This window comes from Lytechinus variegatus, chromosome 15 (genome assembly GCF_018143015.1).
Source record: "Lytechinus variegatus isolate NC3 chromosome 15, Lvar_3.0, whole genome shotgun sequence".
Classification (NCBI taxonomy): Eukaryota; Metazoa; Echinodermata; class Echinoidea; order Temnopleuroida; family Toxopneustidae; genus Lytechinus; species Lytechinus variegatus.
The window spans coordinates 27,260,830-27,282,905 of record NC_054754.1 but is presented as its reverse complement, the minus strand read 5'-3'; the positions used below and the strand labels follow the sequence as shown (position 1 = coordinate 27,282,905).

General features: G+C 37.1%; 1 protein-coding gene across 2 annotated transcripts in view; it reads left to right on the top strand.

Annotated features, from left to right (window-relative positions):
• LOC121428339 overlaps window positions 1-22,076 on the top strand; it is a 70,961-nt gene that overhangs the window by 24,696 nt on the left and 24,189 nt on the right. For both annotated transcript variants that reach the window (XM_041624914.1, XM_041624913.1), the window contains exons 3-14: window positions 4,201-4,313; window positions 7,689-7,901; window positions 10,894-10,944; window positions 11,439-11,512; window positions 13,907-14,028; window positions 15,195-15,307; window positions 15,855-16,067; window positions 16,634-16,675; window positions 18,095-18,156; window positions 18,411-18,532; window positions 20,311-20,423; window positions 20,773-20,985. In XM_041624914.1, coding sequence (XP_041480848.1) covers window positions 4,201-4,313; window positions 7,689-7,901; window positions 10,894-10,944; window positions 11,439-11,512; window positions 13,907-14,028; window positions 15,195-15,307; window positions 15,855-16,067; window positions 16,634-16,675; window positions 18,095-18,156; window positions 18,411-18,532; window positions 20,311-20,423; window positions 20,773-20,985 — 1,451 coding nt within the window. The remainder of the gene's footprint in view (window positions 1-4,200; window positions 4,314-7,688; window positions 7,902-10,893; window positions 10,945-11,438; window positions 11,513-13,906; window positions 14,029-15,194; window positions 15,308-15,854; window positions 16,068-16,633; window positions 16,676-18,094; window positions 18,157-18,410; window positions 18,533-20,310; window positions 20,424-20,772; window positions 20,986-22,076) is intronic.

Genomic DNA, 22,076 nt, shown 5'->3' with positions numbered 1-22,076 from the left:
TCGAAAAGTACAAGTGCCAAACATCGGGTCAAATTTGACCCCCCTCCCCCTCCCTCCCCACGAAATCCTGGATCCGCACCTGGGTTCCATAACAACCCAATTAGGGCAATCACCCCCTGACAACTACTTCAAGGAAAATATTATCCCCATGTTATTTACCGCCGGGGACTGTTACCCCCCCCCCCGGAAATTTACTCTCCAGACAATTATACCCCAGATAATTACCCCTAGTACGGAGCTGTGAAAATGCCATCAACGTGACGACATGGCGTGGTATTTTATCTTACCATGTCTTAATTAATCATTGGCGGCGGAAGGCAAAACATTTAGGGGGATCCACCTGAAATTTTGGGATGGACACAGGTAAAAATGTGACGAGCAAATCAACCAAAATTTTAGGAGGGACCACCAAAATTTTTTGTCAAGGAAAAAAAAGAAGGTTATCAACCAAAATTAGGGGGGGGGGAAAAATATTTTAGAGGGGTCTACCTCAATTTACGGGGGACGTAGAAAACAAATTGACAAGCAAAAAAAAAAAGGTTCTCAACTAAAAATTTAGGGGGGACCGTCCCCCCACCTCAAATTTAGGGGGGAAAGGTCCCCCCCTGCTTCCGCCGCCTAAGTAATTAATAAGGTTATTATTTCGACATCATAATAATGTTCTATCTTGTCAAGTCGATATGTCCACATGGCGAGATATGAAGTGTACAATTCCCGGTAAGAATCCCGATATATCGCCATGTTGACGACTTGGCAAGATAAAATATCTCGCCATGTTGACATATAACTTTTTATAAGTGGACTGACTTGGCAGGATAACGTATGGATCTCGCCATGCGGACATAATAAGCTTATTTAGTCGACATGGCAAGATAAAGTATCTCGCCATGTCGTCAAGTCGATGGCATTTTAGAGGCTCCGTATGGCGTCTAGAGGGTAAATTTCCGGGGGGGGGGGTAACAGTCCCCGCCGATAAAAATATGGGGATAATATTTTCCTTGAAGTAGATGTCAGGGGGCGATTGTCCTGTGGGTCATCGTTATAGAACCCCATGGACTCGTATCATTGACCTTTTGACCTCTTGATGACATGGAATTCACTATACTGTCCTGATCATAATTTTACACACACCGCGGACTATCGGACCCGCGGTCTATCGGGCCCGCGGTCTATCGGACCCGCGGTCTAACGGACCCGCGGTCTATCGGACCCGCGGTCTAACGGACCCGCGGTCTATCGGACCCGCGGTCTATCGGGCTGTAACCTATTAAAGTACGGGAGAGTTTTGTCAAAGCCTAAAAGTGCATCAAATAGATTTTAAAGAATAAAAATCAAGAAGTAACTTCGGAATGATTTAATCGGGGATTTAATCCAGGGGAGTGTTTCATCAGCATTTTTGTCCGACAAGTTCTCAGATCTGACAACTGCCTTGATTTTTTATTGGCTGAGAGGCACTTTTACCGTATAAACTGTCGAATAAAAAAGGACTTGTCGGAAAAAAAAGGTCCAACAAGTCCTTTCATGAAAGCCGCTCCCCTGAAAATGGATACATGTACTTGTAGCTTGTTTCCATAGGAATAAAACTTTTGACCAATCACAAAACATTTTAGCCTTACTCCACATCACATGATCGATAGCACAATTGTCTTTTGCTGCGGTTATCGACGAATTTGAGTAGGGCCAGTTGTAACTTTTGAATTTGAGGTAATGTTTCCAGCTTCCACATAACCGTTTGCTTTCCAAACGATTCTGCAATTTTGAAGGATGTATGGTTTTCTATTATTTCATAATTTTTCTATTTTATTGTAATGCTAAAATTGGGTGATCAACGCCGGCCGGATTGGTGGAAAATATTAGTCTCTCTACTACTTCTAATGTCAGTCCCACTTATTGGTTATTTTGTGCTGTGTTGACCGCTGGAGTCTGGCAGTCTGGACTTTGCACTTTTCACGACACGGCGAGCGCTATTGCCGCTGCGCTGCCGGTGTGACGAGCTGGAATCGACTGCCTTGTGGGAAAGTGACCCATCCTGTGAAACGACTCAAATATGATAAAGCTAGATAATTGACTAGAGTGTCTCCAGTCATGATAGAGTCCTTATTCTGTAAACTAAAATTTAAAATGTAGAATCCTAACTTTAAAATGTTATCGTGGTTACCGTATATCGTTTGACCAAAATTGCGTGGAGAACCACTCATCGATTTGTAATTGTACGCGTGCACTTATGACTTTGTGTACAAAGTGAATGGAGGAGGAATTATGGAACCGTGCACTGTGTGTGTGACTGAATAGCGCTGATGTACAAAGTGAACAGTGTTTCCGATTAGCAATGATGTCACGATAATGCCTTAGGCTTAGCCTAGCTTAGACCAAAAGCTTCGGTCTCTGTTATGTTGGTTGTTCCGCTGAACTCCGTTGGCTTCACTCACCAAATACAGAGAAGGAAGTTCTAGCTCGATCTGTACAGGGACTCAATTGCCATACATGTATGTTTATGTATAAAGTTCGGATAAAACAGGGAAGTGAAGTTGTGCGACATCCGAAGTAAGGCACTGTTTTTTCCCCCTTTTAAGTTTATTTTTGGAATAATAATCTTTATTTTGGTACAATTCTTTTTCTATATTTTTATGAATAAAGACAAAAATCGATGAGACCCGATGGGGATTTCGGATTCTTTACCCCCTAATGGTGGCTGCACAATAGCGAGCCGTCTGTGTACGAGGAGAAATGAAAAAAAAGAATGTTAAAAAATCTCGAAACAGACGACTGCCAGCTGTCTAAGCCTAGCTAGGCTAATTAAACCTAAGTTGTGGTTACTTCCAGGGGCCCATTTCATAAAGAGATAAAACTTGTAATATGGCAAATACCATGGTATCCTTGATTTTGATTGACTGCTGAGCCCTGTTGCCATAATGGCAAAGTTACAACAGTTGTAAGTGTAACTCTTTATGGGCCTTATCGTGAAACTTGTCACCTCTCTTCTCGTGTGTGTGCGCTCCTTGTGTACAAAGTCGATGGAAAGATGTCACCAGTGCTGACGAAATCAACAACAGTAAATGGACTGGTGACTTATTTCACAATTATGCCTCTTTCAGACCTGCCAACCAGTACGTTTTGGACGTATTTAATATGTTTTTTTTCAACCAAAATACGGCAGTACGTTTTTTCTTTATTTTTTTATTTTAATTTTTTTTTACAAAATCGTGATTTATTGAGAAAAATCATCTCACCTGCATAGCAGAGTGAGACTATAGGCGCCGCTTTTCTGATGGCGGCAGTGTCAACACCAAATCTTAACCAAAGGTTAAGTTTTTGAAATGAAAGCATAACGTAGAAAGTATATTGACCTATTTCATAAAACATACACAAATGTGGTTATTAGATCAATTTAATTTCAGGTAACTTGTTTTCAATCATTTTGTTGAAACCATGGTGAGATATACACATGTGTCATTGTTTTTTTTTTTCATCTGCAAGAGCAGTGTGCATTTTAGCTTGGATGCAACTTGAGCTCCGTGATGAGCGAGTAATTTTATTATGAAATACACTTTTGGGGGAAAAAAAATACATTTTTTTGGTCTCATCTGCATAGCAGAGTGAGACTATAGGCGCCGCTTTTCTGATGGCGGCGGTGTCAACACCAAATCTTAACCAAAGGTTAAGTTTTTGAAATGACAGCATAACGTAGAAAGTATATGGACCTAGTTCATGAAACTTGGTCGTAAGACTAATCAAGTATTACTAAATATCCTGCCTGAGTTTCATGTCGCATGACCAAGGTCAAAGGTCATTTAGGGTCAATGAACTTAGACCATGTTGGGGGAGTCCACATCAAAGTCTTAACCTAAGGTTAAGTTTTTGAAATGTCATCATAACTTAGAAAATATATTCCCAATCCTAGATTGAACGTAAGACTTGTTATGCAGCTGGACCAGTGGTACACTAGTGCCATGCCCTTTAGCTTCAGTCTTTAGGCATTGATACTCATTACCAAATCCCTCTGAGAGGACTTTAAATTGTTGGTCATGTAGTCACTTTAATACTTGCAACCATTCATGCCTAATAAAGAATGAACCCTTATCAAGTAAAAACAAAAATTGAAGAATAAATCACCACCACCCATCTAATTCTGGTCCTAACCCCTAATAAATCACAATATCTTGCAATTACTGTATTATCTTCTGAATGATTTATACATAGGCAAAATGGCTGTGCGAGTGGAATGGAGTTTCAGGCAGATGCCCATATCCCAGAAGGTTCAACGACGCCCGCTAAGCTCCTCCTTCAGCCGAGGGGAGTGCCCATGCATGCAGGTGAGAATGCATACATATTTCCATGTGATTTTATAGGGTGTGCCCGCCCCTTCAGCCCCCCCCCCCATCTGTGCCTGTTCACCAATTTGAAAGGAGTGCATGAATGATGTGAATAATTGTCATAACTCCGATTTAAGAAGATAAGCTGGGCATTTTCCAATCTGAGAGGGACACATTCATATTTTTCAATGAAATGTGGGTCCTGTAGATGGCAAGAAGAGTTTTAAACCAATGGAGTAAGATCATGATCACAGTGAAAGCAGAGCTCTGAGTAGCACAATTTACAGCCCATCCTTGTCCTGGCCCTCCACTCTATAGGTCCAAGTGCCTATCTGAATATCAGCAGAAAAAAAGTCATAGCTCTGCAATGTATTTCATGAATTTGTCATCTTTGTATATTACTAAAGTTGGAAGTTACTGTTAAATGCCAGATACTGAAACATCATTTCTATGTTTTGTTATTGATAACACTTTTAAAGGACAAGTCCACCCTAGAGCAAAAAATTGATTTTAATGAGAGGGGACAAATCATATTTACATACTGAGACATTTTCTGATTGTGTTTAATTTAACTGTACTTAAATTAAATATTACCCTATATTCAATCCTGTTTATCTGTAAATTAATTTCAAAATTGTTGATATATTTATTTATCAAATTTCCTTTAACATGGACACTTTGCTGCACACTGAAATTTACTGTTTATTTTGATATTATTTTAATTCAAAGAGCTGGAGTAATATTAATTCTGTTTTATTCTACACAACAGATTTACTTTATTCAAATTTCAATCTCTTGACCTCTGCTTCAACTACATGACTTATTTTTCTGCTTTTCTTCATTGTTGTTTATTTAGCCCCATTTATTTGTTTCTATATTTTGATTTCAAATATAATAGTAGAAAATCTATTGTTATTTCTGTCAATTGTATATGGCATTTTATCAATTTAATTTAAGTAATCTCTCACCATTGTATAAAATTATACTATCTTTTATTTTTTTGCATGTAATTTGAACATTTTCAGCCTGCAAGCTGCCTGTTTGATATTTTTTCAATAAACCATACCAATTCAATTCAAAATCAAATAAGCACAACACTGAAAGTTTCATTAAAAAAATAGATGTAAAATAAAGTTATGAAGTTTTAAAGTTTTGCTGAAAGGGATGCTCTGGGCTGAAAAATTCACTGAGCAAGATGCTGAAAATTTCATCGAAATCGGATAATAAATAACGAAGTTAGTGAATTTGAAATTGAGCAATGTTTTGTGAAAATAGTTAAATGCATGTCATCATGAATATTTATTAATATTAGGTGTGCTGATGATGTCATATCCCCTCTTTCATTTTTCTTATGCTATTACATGAAATCATAATTGTTTCATTTTTTCATACATGTGTAAATAATGTATCTCTTTTACAATGATATAAGTTGCAGCAATGAATATCTAATGCACTAAATCAGTTGTCAGTCCAATTTTTTCAGTTCTCAGTAGTAAAAAATTGAATAAACCTGATAATAAAATACAAAAGAACAAGTGAGGATATGACATCAATTTGCTCATTGAATATTCATGAAGACATGGCTAGAACCGTTTCACCAGAATAATGCAAATCCTTATTCTTTGTTATTTTTTGTCCGATATTGATCAAATTTTCAGTGTTTGTTGTTTGTCAGATTTATCTTTATCTGTTTAAATCATGATAGATTTGGTCTGGAGTACCCCTTCAATATCGTATTTATATGCACATCCTGGTCAATATGCAAAAGATGGAGACCAATGAATATACATGTATTATATCATTATAATGTATAACAAAGTTTGATTCCTGATTGAATACCATTATATGCAACTTAGCATATTTGATTGAGTTGCTTCCTTTTTGTTGAATCTGAAAATATGCTTATTACATATTCAATAATCTTTATGTAATAAAAAAAAGAAATAGTAACATCATCAACTCTCTTAATAATTTTGTGCATGATAAGCTAAACTTCAAAGCACTTGTTTATATCCAAATTTGATGAAATTTTCGGCACTATATTTATTTTATATTTTTTCTTGTTGATTCAAATCCACTTCATGTTGGGGTTGACTTAGTACCCTTTAATGAAACACCTTACTTGTCGCCCAGTAACCTGTTGAGTTATTCTTGTTATGCATCATTTATTATCTCATGTATGTACATGTATTTTCTTTGGATTTAGTGCAATATCCTCCCAAAGTTTTTAGTATTGTCTGAATCTATGCAGGAAAGCCAAGTTAATGATTCCAGGAAGTATGGGCTTTTCGCCCCACAACATTATTTTGGCAAAATGTCAAGGAATCCAGAAGAAAATATTGGTTCTTTTTTTTTTTAACCTTTGTGAACTGAATTAGTAATCAGGATTTAATAATCTATCTCACTCTCTGTCAGAGTTGATATGATTATTTGTAAACTGTATTTTCATGCAAAGTATATTGAAAGTCTTATACTTTAGGGCATTTAGTACTACTAAATTTCAAGTGAGTTGATTGGAACTGGCTGGGGGGGATACTCGACCAAAAACGTGGTAGGTATGTGCCGCGGGCGCAACAAAAAACAGGGGCTTTGGATTGGGCTTATTGTAAAAAGGAGGGTCCTCAGATCGGGCTTTGGAACTACAAACGTTTGTGAAAACGGGGGTCCTTGGAACGAGTCGCCTGCGTGTGAGGGCGTATGTACCCCTATGGAACGAGCATGCAGCTAGCCCGGCGGCATGTGCGCCGGGTGTGCTTACGCAGAGGGGATATGGTCAGACAGCACTCTGCAGGCCGCTTTTCACCAAAATGCAGCTCATTGTAGCGGATCAATGAGGTCAGAACGGCGTAACAAAAAATATGCAAAGCCTTGGAACAGATTTCTTCTTTTTTTCTCTACAGGAAGAAAATGCAATGCTTTGGAGCGGCTTTTTTGTTTTTGTTTTTTTCAATAAAAATGCTATCTTGGAACAGAAATTTGAGTGTTAAAATGGGGGTCCTCTCCACATACCCACCAGGCACTATATACTGAGTGCCCCCCCCCCCCCGGAACTGACTTCTTATGGTAAAACAAAATCTTAAACATATTTCTGTATATAGACTGATACCTCATACGTACTTCACCCCTATATTAAAAAGTCTTCACTAGTTGCCCCTGAAGGTATCAATGCATAGTCTTGAAATCCAAACACCACCTCTACATACCTGTATAAGAGTGTTTTTTTACAGACATACATTTATTGTTTTGTTGTAAAAGTTTGAATCCATCTTGGTCTCTCTCCAATGCTCTGATGCGCCTTGAGCATCTAATTAAGATGGAAAAGTGCGCTATACAAGTCTTACGTGCAATTCTTATTATTATTGAAAACTGTTACAGAGGACTACTGGGTGATATACACAGACTACGTAGACCACGCCTTGGTGTACAGCTGTTCCCAGAAGAACGAAGATGGGACTTGTCCAGAGGACAGAGCTCGTGTGTGGTTCCTTGGACGATCAGGGACACTGTCAGTACAGGCAAGGCATCACGTGGAATCCTTGCTACTAGGTCTCTGTGTGGATGTCGGCAGGATGCAAGATATTCCTACAGGTTGGTGCAGTCCCAATGATGCCCTGTTTCACAAAGCTTGTAAACGAGAAACATTTTAAGCTTTTGTTATAAGCTACTGAAATGGTGCAATATGATTGGCTAACAGCAAAATTGTTGTATGTTTCTTATATGTGCTATTGATAACAAGTTTTCTGAAATGGCCAAGATTCCTCTCCCTCTCTCAAACCTGGGCCACGTTGCATAAAAAGTTTTCTAAGTTTGCCATCCAATGGTAGCTGCCATAGCAACAATGCTAATCAGCCAATCAGAATCAAGGATTTCAGGGAAGTTACCATTGGATGGTAACTTTTGTTATGCAATGGGGCCCTAGTGAGGTATCAGAGCCATCACTGCTAAGAATTGATTGTTTAATTACACTAGGCCTGTATCAGAAGATTTTCAGATAATTCATAATTTCCAGAAATGGGCATATTTTATATGGTGATCTAGATTTAACAAATTGAAGCATTATAATCATAAGGCCAATGTACTGATTATTTCTTGAAGAGAATCCATGAAGATCAAAGAACTATTGACATTTGTTATTTCCAAAGAAGTCATCACTGGCTATTATGTTTTAAACATGACATGAAATATAAAACTTGATGCTGTTCTGGGAGTTACCATAAACAGAAACAGAATAGGCCTACATTTAAACAGAAATATACCGGTTTAGAATATGTATGTCAAAACTCAGGGGTTAAGATATTCATTCCTAATGCTGTGTTAAGTAAACAGGAACAGTGTACCTGTTTATGACACATAATCAGTAGTGCACTTGGGGTTGTCTGATTATCTTTTTTCATTCAGGATCGTATTATGTTCTCAGATTTTATCCAAGTGTAGGAATAAAGATGATTTTATTCGGGTTTTGGGGCCTTAAGGTCAAGTGTTGGTGAGGTCTTTGGAATATACATACTTGATATATAACATAAAATTTTGCCATTTTATTTATATTTGATTACGCCATGTGATTTTCATTGCGGGGGATATGTTGGATATGAAGACAGTTATTCCACTCACCAGATGTGATCATGTCTTGATTTGTTTACACATGGGAAATAAATAGCTGTGTATGCCATAGTACTGGTTGTTACTTACAAATCCCTCAGTTTATGCCTCCGCCCACATTAGGCTTTGTCTATCGGGGTTGTCTGACTGTCTATTTTCATTCAACATCCTATTATGTTCTCAGATTTTATCCAAGTATAGGAGTACAGATGAATTTAATCCGGTTTTGGGGCCTTAAGCTCAAGTGTTGTTGAGGTCACCTGAAAAAATCACTTTTCTCATAACTAAAGAAGTGATTAAACGACCAAGTGGCTCACATCAATATTTGACAATTTTAGAAGTTTGGTGTAAAGATTGTGCTTATTTTTTTTACAAGTTTTTTAATTTTGTTTTTTAATGACACACCACAAAAAGTGGTCAACATAAAGTGATTATCATTGTGAACCAGGCATAAATACATCCTATGCAAAAAAAAAAATATGCTAGCATCATAATCTTTGCATAATGTTAAATTCTTAAAAATGTTTTACTTTGATCAGATCATGTTTACATCTTAAAGTTCAATGTTCAAAGATTGTTTGCTCACAAATAGTTTATTCTCTCATGACATGAACTGTAAGCAAGTTGACATACATTTTTCTGAAGAAATGCTGCTAATTGTTTCAGTAATAAGTATTTGCTCTGATATAACTGCCAATGTACTCTCTTTAAATATTGGTATCATAATGAGAACAAGAAAGACTTGAAGTGCCTTTTAACGGGATAAGATGGTCCCATGATCTTTGCTCTGCTCGGAATTCCACTCACAAATCGAATGACGAACTTTAAACTTTGATTTAACACTATACCCTATCCTAACCCTTACCCTAGACCTATATTAAAACCCAATTGCTACCCAAAGCCTAACCCGACATCATTTTTAAATGAAGATGTGAGCAATTGTCGCAGGAGCAATTGTCATGTAACCGGAAAGATACTGAACTATTTTTTCAAGTTGTCTTAATAACATTGTCCTGTTGACTTGTCAGTTTTCGTATAAACTTTAGTCAACATGACAGGTTAATCTGGTCAGATCCAGGGGCCTGCTTCACAAAGAGTCAACAACTGTATATTACCATGGAGATATCAATTTTGCCTCTATACTGTAACTTTGCCATTATGCATAAGATTTACCCACATTGTGCTGCACTCAACCCAGGTGAGTTGAATGGGTAGCCGGTAGGATTTATTCCTTGAATGCTTTAGCGCCTATATGGCAGCTCAGCTGCAGCCGGGGTATACCAAGTATCAAGCGCAGTAGGCCTAGAGTACATGTATTGCAATTATAGTAGCTGCGCTATAAAATGGACCATACTATTTTTTTCCAGGAATTGTGTGAACGATATCTGACATATTGTTAGAGTGAAACACCTTTGTCTTGTCACATATAAATGCCACAATAAAAATGTTGTACATACACATCAGTGTATATTTTCTCTCTTCACATTTTCCCTGTTAGCCATAGGCTACCCAAATTATTATAACTTTCATGGTAACACAGCTCAGCAGCCAATCACAACCAAGGGTACCACGGTAGTTGCCATAAAAGTAAAGTTTAGTTGTAACTCTTTGATGAAACGGGCCCAGCTCTAAAAAGTTTACATGACATCATGGTAACTTTTCAAGATACATTATGTTGCCAAAAAATGTTCCTATGCTGACATAAGGCTGAAAAGTCTCTGAGACATGGTAAAATACCATTCCATCTTGCCAGGTAGAATCGAATTTTAAAGCTTTCATACAAATACATTTTATCTGCGCAAGTAGGAATTGTATAGAAAAACAAGCTTAGCAGAAAAAGATTGTAACAATAAAACAGATTATGTTATTGAATTGTGTCTTATACTGTATTCATGCAAAATTCTTTATAATTCATCATCCCCAAAGTAAGGTTTATGAAGAATAATCTTATTAAAGTATCTTGTATTTTTGTTCCTTATAGAATGTGATGCGGAACTTGGAGTACCATCGTCAGTCGAGTCCATGCCACATGGTGAGATCTACATGTATATTATCAAACTAATATTTTTACAATATGTCATTTTTTGTTGAAAAAATAACATTATTGATGATTATAATGGTGATGGTGATGGTAATGATAATGATGGTGTGCAGAAACTCTCAAGCTATAGACATTTTCATTCTTATCTTCAAAATACAACATATTTAATGGTATAGTGGTTTAACAGCATTTCTCATTCATTCTTCTTGGCTCACTCCTTCATTAGGATTCTGAACATGAACGAACGGGGTCTATTGTTTACTCTTTTTAATCCCCGTTTAGAGCCCATTCCCATGAAAGAGGGATTAAATCTCTTGTGCCTTATGTGTGTGAAGTCTGTTAAGTTACTAATAGTCTTCCTATCATATCAAACATAAAAGAAAAAATAATTCTTATTCACAATCATATCCATTACAGGGGAGGGGGTCAGTTCAAGCAATAATAATCAAGTAACTTTATATTGGTGCTTTTCCTTTTAATTTCAGCTCATGGAGGAATGGCACCAACTTCATGTTTAGTGAGTGAGATCCAGACTTTGGAAAACTTCAATAAAAATCAGGTAAACTTTAATTTATTTTCTTTGTAAATTGTAGAATAATTGTTGCTTGTTGGTACCTTCGTTATATAAGGGAATGTGCGAGGGATCTGTTTCATAAAACAATTTGCAATAACAGTTAAAAGCTACTGAAATCCTTCAATATGATTGGCTGATAGTAAATTTGTTATAGATATGGTTGATTTGTTTAATTATAACAAGACTTTCCAGATACGATTTCTGAATGCAGAATATAACTATCAGGTATTTTAAGGCCTGAACAAGTTCTTGGAATGGAACTTGCACTTTGATGATTGAGGCGGTCTGAACCCCTCCCCCCGATATTTAGTCTTTCTACCTCGTTAATGCACAAATATCCTTCCGCTGAAATATAAAGAAAAGGGTAATTATAATAAAACCAACATGCTTATATAGTGCATATCACTGCCAAATGCGTCCCTATGTGCTTAATTGGATATTATTACCCTGGCTCTAGCCTCGCAGCCTTTCACAGCACATTGGCATTTCAAGGAACGAATTCCTGCCAGGTACCCATTTACCTCACCTGGGTCGAGTGCAGCACAATGTGGATAAATTTCATGTCGAAGGAAATTACACCATAGCTGGGATTTAAACCCACGACCCTCTGTTTCAAAGTCCGAAGACTAATCCACTGGGCCACAACGCTCCAAGGGTACTGTGCAAACCTATGTAAATATTAAACTGATTAAATAGATGCAAAGGCTAATCTGGTCAAGGTTAGCCATAGAATGGTCAAACAATCTACTCATGTACTCGAGGCAATTATGAATGAACATTCTTTTTCAGCATTCAAGATTTGCCTTGTTTGGTTTGGTGAAGATTAAGATTATGAGATATATGTCATGGGTGTTGTGTTTGTCTAGATAGATAAAGCAATCTACCTACAGCTCAGCCATGTTCCATAAAGCTTAAGAATGTGCTTGTGATTTCTGTTACAAATTTCTTATTGATCTGTCAAAATCTATGATTTCGGTAACTTGTAACATAAGAATTCATAACTTATTTTTAACAACTCTAATTCATTTACTCACAGTGGAAAATACTACATGTACTTAGTAAAATTTGTGGATGAGCAAAGAGAGTCTGGGAGGAAACTATGGTACCCAAAGTGACATTGATGTAACAATTTGTCAAGGAACGCAACCCTGAAGAAAAATCGTCACATTTTTGTGTCACCAATGGCACCATGGTCCTGAATTATATCTTTCAATTTGGGGAAAGAGTTGAATCAGGATGTCTATAAAATTACATTTTTAGGTGCATGTGATTATACATGACTGTACAATCTCAATTAAGTTAAGTGTTATGAGAGCTCATGTATGTGCCTATTATAGTTAAAATCTTCCTATTGGATGATTCCTTTCGCAGATTTGTATAAAAAGCCAGAAATATTATTTTGTGTTTGTGCAATTTATTGCATCACCGTACATTGCACTCTTTTTGTGTTATGTCATACACCAGATAAATACTTAGTCTGAAGGTACTTCATGATAACAGGGCTCCATTTTATTAAGAGTGGTGATTGATCTGATCCCTCACAACTAGAAAAAACATCTATATCCCTTAAAAATCTATCTAGATACATTGTATACTTGTACGTGCAATCATTGTATGACAAATTGGTGCACTCATATTTTTATCAAGGGAATTTGTGTGTATTTTCTGTATGTATAAATATGACATTGTTGGCTTTCCATAGTTGAGACTGCTTGGATAAGTCAGCTCTTCGTCAAGAGGGCCCAGATGTTACCCTTCTATAGGTGGTTTCAAACTGCCTTGTTCATAAGAATCCTCGTAAAATAACGAGAATTTTTTTTGGCTAAAAAATACCCATTAAATATTCCTGCATTCACACCACCCCGAAACATACCCTATAGGATAAGTTCCTGAAGTAACAAGCATGCCCATTATGGTCTGATAAGCAGGCAAGGCGCTAGATTTAAAACCACTAGCTCAGCAGCCACCCACGGCGCCCGCGCTCAACTTCACGCTGGGCTAAAAGTTCCCGTAAATTGCTTTCACACTGCCAAAATACCTGCGAACTGGGAAAAATACCTGCGAACTGGGAAAAATCCCTGCGAAAGTTCTCGTAATTCATTATTATTAAAATTCTCATGAGTACCCTATTTTCTTTTGGGGATAGTACGCGTAATTTGCTTTCACATTGCCAATATTACCTGGTATTTTTCTGATTGGGTAAATTTACCCGATCAGAAAATACCTGGAACTGACGAACTTCGAGGTGGTCTGAAACCACCTTATGTAAAGTCACTCACTTGCATCAGGCAAACCACCAGAAAGGATAGCATACATATCAGTCACACAATAAATTATTTAATTTTTTGTATAACTATAATTATCCTTATTTTATTGCAGTATACTGGGACATGGTATGTGATATCACACCTCCAAGGTAGCATCTATCCATACCACAGGATCTCACATTATACCCTAGATGAAGAGAACTCGTTCAGAATGCTCACCCACAGAATAACAAGGTGAGATCATGCCAAGACAGTTTTGATAATGATTATTCAATTCAATTTTACAATGAACTCTTGTTTGTATAGTAGCAAATAACAGAGAAACACATTTATAAGAAACCACACGTATGTATCAATCATTGAAGATAGTTCTTCCAAGAAAATCCTTATCTAGATTTGTAAATAAACAGGGAAAAATACACATGGGCTGAGGGCTATTTAGCACCTGAAATGTTCAAAAGAGCACTGGAAACTATAAAAAGTATCTTTAGAAGTCCCGATTCATCGCAGTGTTAAGGGTTAAAGCTTATCCAATGTTCCAGATTCAGGGAGTAAGTTCTTACAAGTAGTACCCCCCCAAAAAAAAATGAAGAAAAAATTATGTTTTACCTATAGATAATGAACCCAAATCAATGATTGTTTGCTACAAATTGCACCTGTAAACAGGGGCGGATCCAGGATTTTCCGAAGGGGGGGGGCACAATTTCCCAGGAAAAAATTTGACATGCCCCCCCCCAAGAAAAAAAAGGTTTTCAACCTATAATAATGACATTTCATCCCAAAAAAATGTCTGACAAGCGAAAAAAGTCTTCATTTTAAAGGGGGAGGGGTGTCACACTTCTGTTTTAGTGGCATTTTTTCATTAAAAATTTTAATTGTGCCTCTCAAAGTGGGGGGGGGGGGAACGGGCCGGCTGTGCCACCCCCCTCCCCTGGATCCACCAGTGCCTGTAACCATAAGATGGGTGGGGCAAGGTATTGTGTGTTAGCAATCACTTGCCCCTCCAATGACTTTCTAATCTGAGAAGCATTTCATGAAATGACTTGTGAGGTGGTGTCAGATGCTTTTATCTGACAAAGTCTGGGTGTTTCATGAAGGTTTACAGCCTTGACTAAATTGTCAGTGATGACTATTTTAGTTAAATCCTTGGTTTGATTGGCTGAGAGACACTGCTCTCTGACTCTTGCTATGGTAACTGAACTGTCGGATAAAGACGACTTTTCAGTGCTGACAACTTTCATGAAACGGTCCCGTTTCTCAGCTAATCAAAATCAAGGAAAGTTGTCAGGTCTAATATCTCAGAGAAAAATTGATGATGATCAACACTCTCCAGAGCATTCCTGCACCACTTGCTGCTACTCAGGTTGATCTTTTCACCCATGTTAATTTTCATTTCCTAGTGCTGGAGAATGTTCTGCTGCCTGGAAGTTTGAAGGACAAGCCTACAATCCCGATACATCGGACGTTACTTCTAAGATGGTCCTCAAGCCATTTGGCATGCCCGTTTATGGTGGTATGTACTTTTTTTACCAAATTTAGGTTTCTTTCCTGCAACAATCGCTCCTCTTGAAAATGCACTCATTATGGCAGGGATAAACAACCTCAGATCTCTGATTTGGGGGAAATTACTTGGTGATTTTACGTTTTACCACCAGCAAATATATGCTACGTGCACGTCTTACCCAAGGAGAGAGGGCCAGTAAATTTCTTTCAAGTAGAGAACTAGAACATATTTAAGCCTGGTACGATTTCGCATATTAGTATTTTAATTTTTAGTTCAGGAGCAGAATTCAGCGATGGCAACACATTGCATGTATTCACTCATAATACTTTACATATTATCATGTCCAAGAACCGTGGTTGCATTTGCTGCCCCACGGAAATGAAAAACTAGAGATGTTTTACTTGCTCATCCCATAGTCTAATATTATGTGAAGATGCCTTGAATCGTTGTATGAAACTTGTCAGAACATATATTTCAAATATTGAACAAATATTTGGCATAGAATGGATATTTTAATTGCAATTGAAATGATCCAATTTTATGTTCCCATTTGAAGAGGACTACTGGGTAATCTACACCGACTACACGGACCACGCCCTGATCTACAGCTGCCGGGAGACCAACGAGGATGGGACGTGCACGGAGGACGCCTCTCATGCCTGGATGATGAGCCGTAACCCGACCTTGACCCCTGCCGCAAGGTCACACATGGAGATGCTACTGACGGATATGTGTGTGGATGTTAGCCGTTTTATTGACACTCCTCATGGTGAGTGATATTGCATAAGTAGTCACTCAGGTGTTAAAGAGAGCGAGCAAATTGACAAACATAATGTAGACTCTCATTGACTAGTTTTGAAATATACTTTTTGAGATAAACATTGATAATACAGAAAGTAAACTAGTAAATATATCATTTGTGTAGAGAAACTGAAATGCTTTGAGAGGAAAGGGACTTGTTTTGCAACTTATGAATAAATAAATAAAAAAATGAGGTCTGATGTTTGAGGTTCTTCCAAGCATTTAGTGTGAATGTAGGTGAAATATGTTAAACAATCAGTAGCCTACGGGAAAATAATCTCATATGAAAAAAGCTTGTATCTCATTTTTGGCCCAGTGTCACTGCTTTATACTTGACATGGTAAATAAAAGAAAAGTTTGTAATCTTTCCAAGAAGTCCATTTAAAAATCATTCATTATGTAATCCCAAAGACCTATCATCTTATGTCAATCAAATTTACCTAGCACATTATGGCGGACTTTGAGCTCGGTGCTCACAGATGCTGCAACTAATATACTGACTTTTTTTTGTCTTTTCCTTTTTGTTAACCTCAGAATGCGATGAACTTCTTGGACCTGACACCCTCATTGATCAAGGTTTGATTTTCATGTTTTATTTCTTATCATCTTAACCCTAAATCTCCCGGGGTATTTTGATTCTTGTCATTCCCGGGGGGGGGGGGCATTATGGCCCCCCCTTAAGATCTCGGCCACCGATCGCGCGAGCGACGCAAAAATTTGCACGCTGGTAGTGTGCGATGTAATCTACAAGGCTGTATGGTAAAATTTTCCAAAATAATGAGATTTTATTTTATATGAATTAATTATGCTAATTTATGCATAAATCATACTTTTTGCTCTTATTCACTAAATAAAGCTCCTAGAATGCTAATTTTTGTTAAAATTTTTCTTTGTAGCATTCTTAACAATCGTAATTCAAAAAAACTTTGGTTTGGAAATAAATTTCTTATGTATTTTATTGTTTTATGAATTTCTTATGTATTTCTTTGTTTTTTCACTTTTTGTTTTTTATTGTTTTTTCAATGGAAATTGTTCCAGACATAATTCTGATCATAAACAAGGCAAAATTAATTAAGTTTAATCAGTAAAAGTAGAAATAATGATACATTTATGAATTTTGGCTAAATACGCAATTTGCATTGGATTTGTACATGAAATCACGTTTGTGAGCAATTTTGGGTCTGACATGCACTTGCATAATGTTGCGTAATGTCGTAACCGCGTACCCGGGCGTCACAAATTTGGTCTCAAAATTTGCGCGAGACTTGAATGTAAACAGTCAGTGAGCTGCGAGGTGAAAAAATTTCGCGCAGCAGATATATCGCGAAAATTGTTGAGGGGGGGCCATTATGGCCCCCCCCCGGGAGTATTAGGGTTAAAGATGAGTAACAAATTTAATTTTTAAATATTTTAATTCACTGAAATGAGAAAGTAATATGATGCCCTCCGAGTTGCTTTGGTTGTATGATTTGCACCACCAGGTCTGCATCTCCAAATTGACTTTATTGAAATTAGCCTAGAAGGGGTCATCCAATTAGCTTCAACATTTGTCACACTATTTAGCCATATTCTGTTCCTTATTACGGAGGAGTATCAGTGAAATATATATTCCAGTTTTTTTATTCATTTGAGTTCAAAATAAGGGAAATACTCGGTTTTCAAGGAACCCCCCCCCCATTACTAAATAATAAAAAAGACAAAATATTGGTCTAATTAAAACTGTCAAAACAGCCATTTGGATATGTTTGGTATATTCATTTTTATAGTCCATACAAAGACTTACACTTTTTCAGGAATTGCTAAAAACTGAAAATCAACCATTCTGACTAAAACAAGTTTGAATGTCCTCCTACTGAAAATTATGCAGTGGGAGAGTTTTTTTAGGTTTGCCATGCTTGATCACATATTATAGGGAAATATTCTGATGTTTTGGTGCAATCAATAAGAAAGATTAATATTGTAATTTCAATTCATTCTATCTGTTTTTGTTGATAGGCCCTGCCAATGAATGCGTTGTGCACAGCTTTGAGACTATGCCAAACTTTGACAAGGATCGAGTAAGTTTCTCTTTTATAACGTGATAAATGGTTAAGGGTGGAACGAGTTGACCAAGCACTGCGTGTAGTCTCTCTGCAAATGTGTGCTATAAATGACTAGTCTTTAAACCCACCCACCCGTCTGTCTGTATGTCTTTCTGTCTATATATTTTATAAGGCTTTTTTACATTCTTTAGACATTAACTTTGTATAACTCCTAAAAATACCCCGACAGTGTCAAGAAACGCCCAATGTTGATTTGTTTTCTTTTGCAGTACCAAGGAACCTGGTATGTCATCTCCCATCTTGAAGAAAGTGTCTACCCTTACCAACGAATCTCAAACTATACACTGGAGGCAGATGGCTCCTTTACCATGGCAACAGAACGCATAACATCGTAAGCAAGAATTTAAAGGGGAAGTTCACCCTCAAAAAAAGTTTATTGTATAAAAAGCAGAAAAAATTAAAAATATTGCTGAAGATTTGAGAAAAATCCATCAAAGAATAAAAAAGTTATTAGAATTTTAATTATTTGATTTGTGACTTCATACATGTATGCGAGCAGCTTTCCTACATAGTAAATAAAGAGGCTTTAATAAGAGAAATTAAAGTTTGTTAACAAATTTCCGGCATTACTCCTATGTGTTTACGATCGCATGCTCAATCTGTAATGAAAATCATAAGTCAGAAAAAATTGGAACCATTGGGATTCGAACCTGTCATCTACTGCTTGCCAGGCAGCGACTTAACCACCAGGCTACTAATTCTGGTTCATGTTTACAAATGTTTCATGTTTAAAAATTATAAGTTCTCCTATGAAAGCCTCTTTATTTACTAACTATTGTCCACGGCAGACTGCATTTGTGTAATAAAAATCAATGAAACGTCATTTTCTCAGAAAATTGAAAATTGTTTTTACTGTACTTTCAGTATATCAATAGACAAATCATTTCACATTTGTTCCTATAAAGAAAGCAAAAATAAGTCACCATGAACAATTAAAAGATTGAAATTCATACATGTTATATTACATAACATACAGGGCAGTTGCTCATATGTGACGTCACAATTCCAAAACATTTTCCAAAAAATTCTAATTACCTTAATCTTTAATGGATTTTCCTCAAACCTTTTACAACAAACTTTTCTTCAGGGTGAACTTCCCCTTTAAAAATCACATTGTAGAATAATTTGTTTGAGCATGCTATAAAACATTTCCAAAATATAAATGATGGTTTTTCAAGGTGTGAATTTTGTAATATATATTTTTTAAAGCATTTTTATCTTAGTCCCATTAATATGTTAGAAATCAGTGCTGTGGGTATGTCATCATTGGACCAATACATGGTGGATGGGTAGGTTTGTATGGTGCGTACATTGGTGTATGTGTAGATTTTGATTTGCGGATTGATAATACTGATTCAGAGATCTCATAGAAATTACTTCTGAAAATACTTTTCACCACAGCATTTTTTTTATTTATTTTCTTTATTTACAAAGATAGGGAACTGAATACATTCAGAACACTATTCTCATGTATCTACTGGTCCATTTTTTTTGTGGCGGGGGGGGGGCAGTGATATGCCCGTATGTATTGCCTTAGAAAGATACCTGATAGTAAATATCAATAGTCTTAAGAATTCTAATTTATCAAACCAATGCAGTATCAAACAACTCCAACCGTAATACAGAGCTGCCTGGTAGATTCAAGTAGAAACATACATTGATTTTTTTTCATTGGATTGTGTGTAATTGAGAAAGATCTCCCTCTTTTCTCAGTAAATTCTCTCTGAGAAGTGAATATTTGATTTGGCAGTTTTTGGTAAGATTTATTCAGGCAAGGCCAAGCTTGTGACAGTGCAATGCGTTTTGAAGCAACGGCATCCCAACCTGCGGAGTCAACATGGTCATCTAAAAAGACCAAAAGGCATAGTAGCTCAGTGGTAGCTAGAGTGCCTTGTGAACTTGAGGTCAGGGGTTCAATACCTGTTCAAAGCATACCAAAGGATTTATATCAATAGGAATTTCTGCTTTTATTGCTTGGCGCTCAGCATTTGGATTAGAGAAGAATAATAATGATGTAATGCAGAGCTTGCAAGCAGTTTCATAACTGAAGGGGCTACGCTGGGTAAATCATTATCATTCAAGAAAGTTTTGTTTTTGTACTTCCTTTAGACAAGGAGCATGTGACAGTGCAATGCGTTTTGAAGCAACGGCTTCCCAGCCTGCCGAATCAACAACATCATCTAAACTGACTCTGAGACCTAGAGGCATGGACGTAGAAGGAGGTAGGGTGTCAGAAAGCCTTTCTTTATCTAAAAAGAAGTCACTAGGGTTGATCCTTGAAACTGCATGCTTATTTAATTTAAATCATACACACTGTGGTGAAAGAAAAGTGAAGAAAATATAATGACATGAGCTGTACAAATAATAATCATGTTTGATGGGAAGCTAGGATATGAGGCTCAGGTCATAAGGATGGAAATTGTTGGACATCTATGGCTGAAGTCTGATCCTCTTAGAAGTACCAGTATGTTATTGTTGCAGTTGTTGTATGATCCTGTTGTTATCGTTACTACTGTAATCACCAGCGGCGTCATCATGTCATCATATGTTATGATTCCTTCGTCATTTCAGAGGATTACTGGATAGTGTATACAGACTACACCCACTACGCCCTCGTCTACAGCTGCGGAACCAAGAACCTTGACGGAACCTGCCAGGAGGATGCTGCAAAGGTATGGCTTCTCAGCCGACATCCCAAGATGTCTGATTTTGCCCGTAGCTACCTGGTGTCCAGGATGCGAGACCTCTGCATGGATCCCCGGAACCTTGTGGATACCCCATCAGGTACAGGAGAATTCAACTTTTGAAAAAATTCATTTGGGCAATTTACACTCTTAAATACCAAATACAAGTTTTGACTGGATATGAGAGAATAATAAAGCAAACTAGATTTTTATTGCCGGAGTCGTAGACGAGGGTGATATCAATTTAGTGAGTGAGATATATGTCCTTTTGCCCCCGGCCAGTCAATATTGCTATTATTAGCCAAATCAGACATCTAGAGCAAAATCATTAAAATTTAGATATTATTTTATCAGAGTTTAAGAATGGGAATCTATTTTGACATGTTGAGCAGACTGGGCCTCTGAACTTTACCATTGTGATGTAATTGAAATGACATGTCCCTGGCCTGGGGACGCAGTATCCAGCATTGTCTCAACTTGATTAACATTGTGACGTAAGCACTGCGCGGTGCAATGACGCGTACAAAAACGCATAGAATACCCGGATGTTAGCGCTGCCTTTTATTGCCCACTGCATTTCCACGCATTTTCTAATTGACTTTTCTGAGCGGGCAATAAATTGAGCCTGTGGATAAACAATTGGAAATTTATTGACTGGCCATTTTATCCCAGTCTTAAGCAGGCAACAATGGATCAAAGGTGCCCTGCTCAGATGTCTGATACGGTTAATAATGCAATGTACGTAATAAATGTACACCCACTTTCCTATGAATGATTCGATGTGGGACTTGTCATATCAAGAGCTGTTTGGGACCTGCTTTATATGAAGCAAAGTAAAATGACAGAAGTGCATATCAGTCCATGTTCTTACAATGCTTTGGGGTGTGTGAATGTCAGAATGCAAGTTAGCTTGAAGAAAATTTTGATGTTCTTGTATGTTAATTACATTTCTAATTATATGTAATTCACGTGACTTTTTGTAGGAGTTATCATTGAGTTTTGATTCCCCCTTTCTCACCATAATTATTGTAAAAAAAACAGAAGCTAACAATACTCACATTCGCATATTATCTAAGTCTGAATAAAGGGATCCTGGATAAGAGGGATTGGACTGTACTTAATAATTCATCTTCTATTGTCCCTATTACATTAATACTTAATTCTTTTGTTCTTATCTTTTATTTTCCTCAG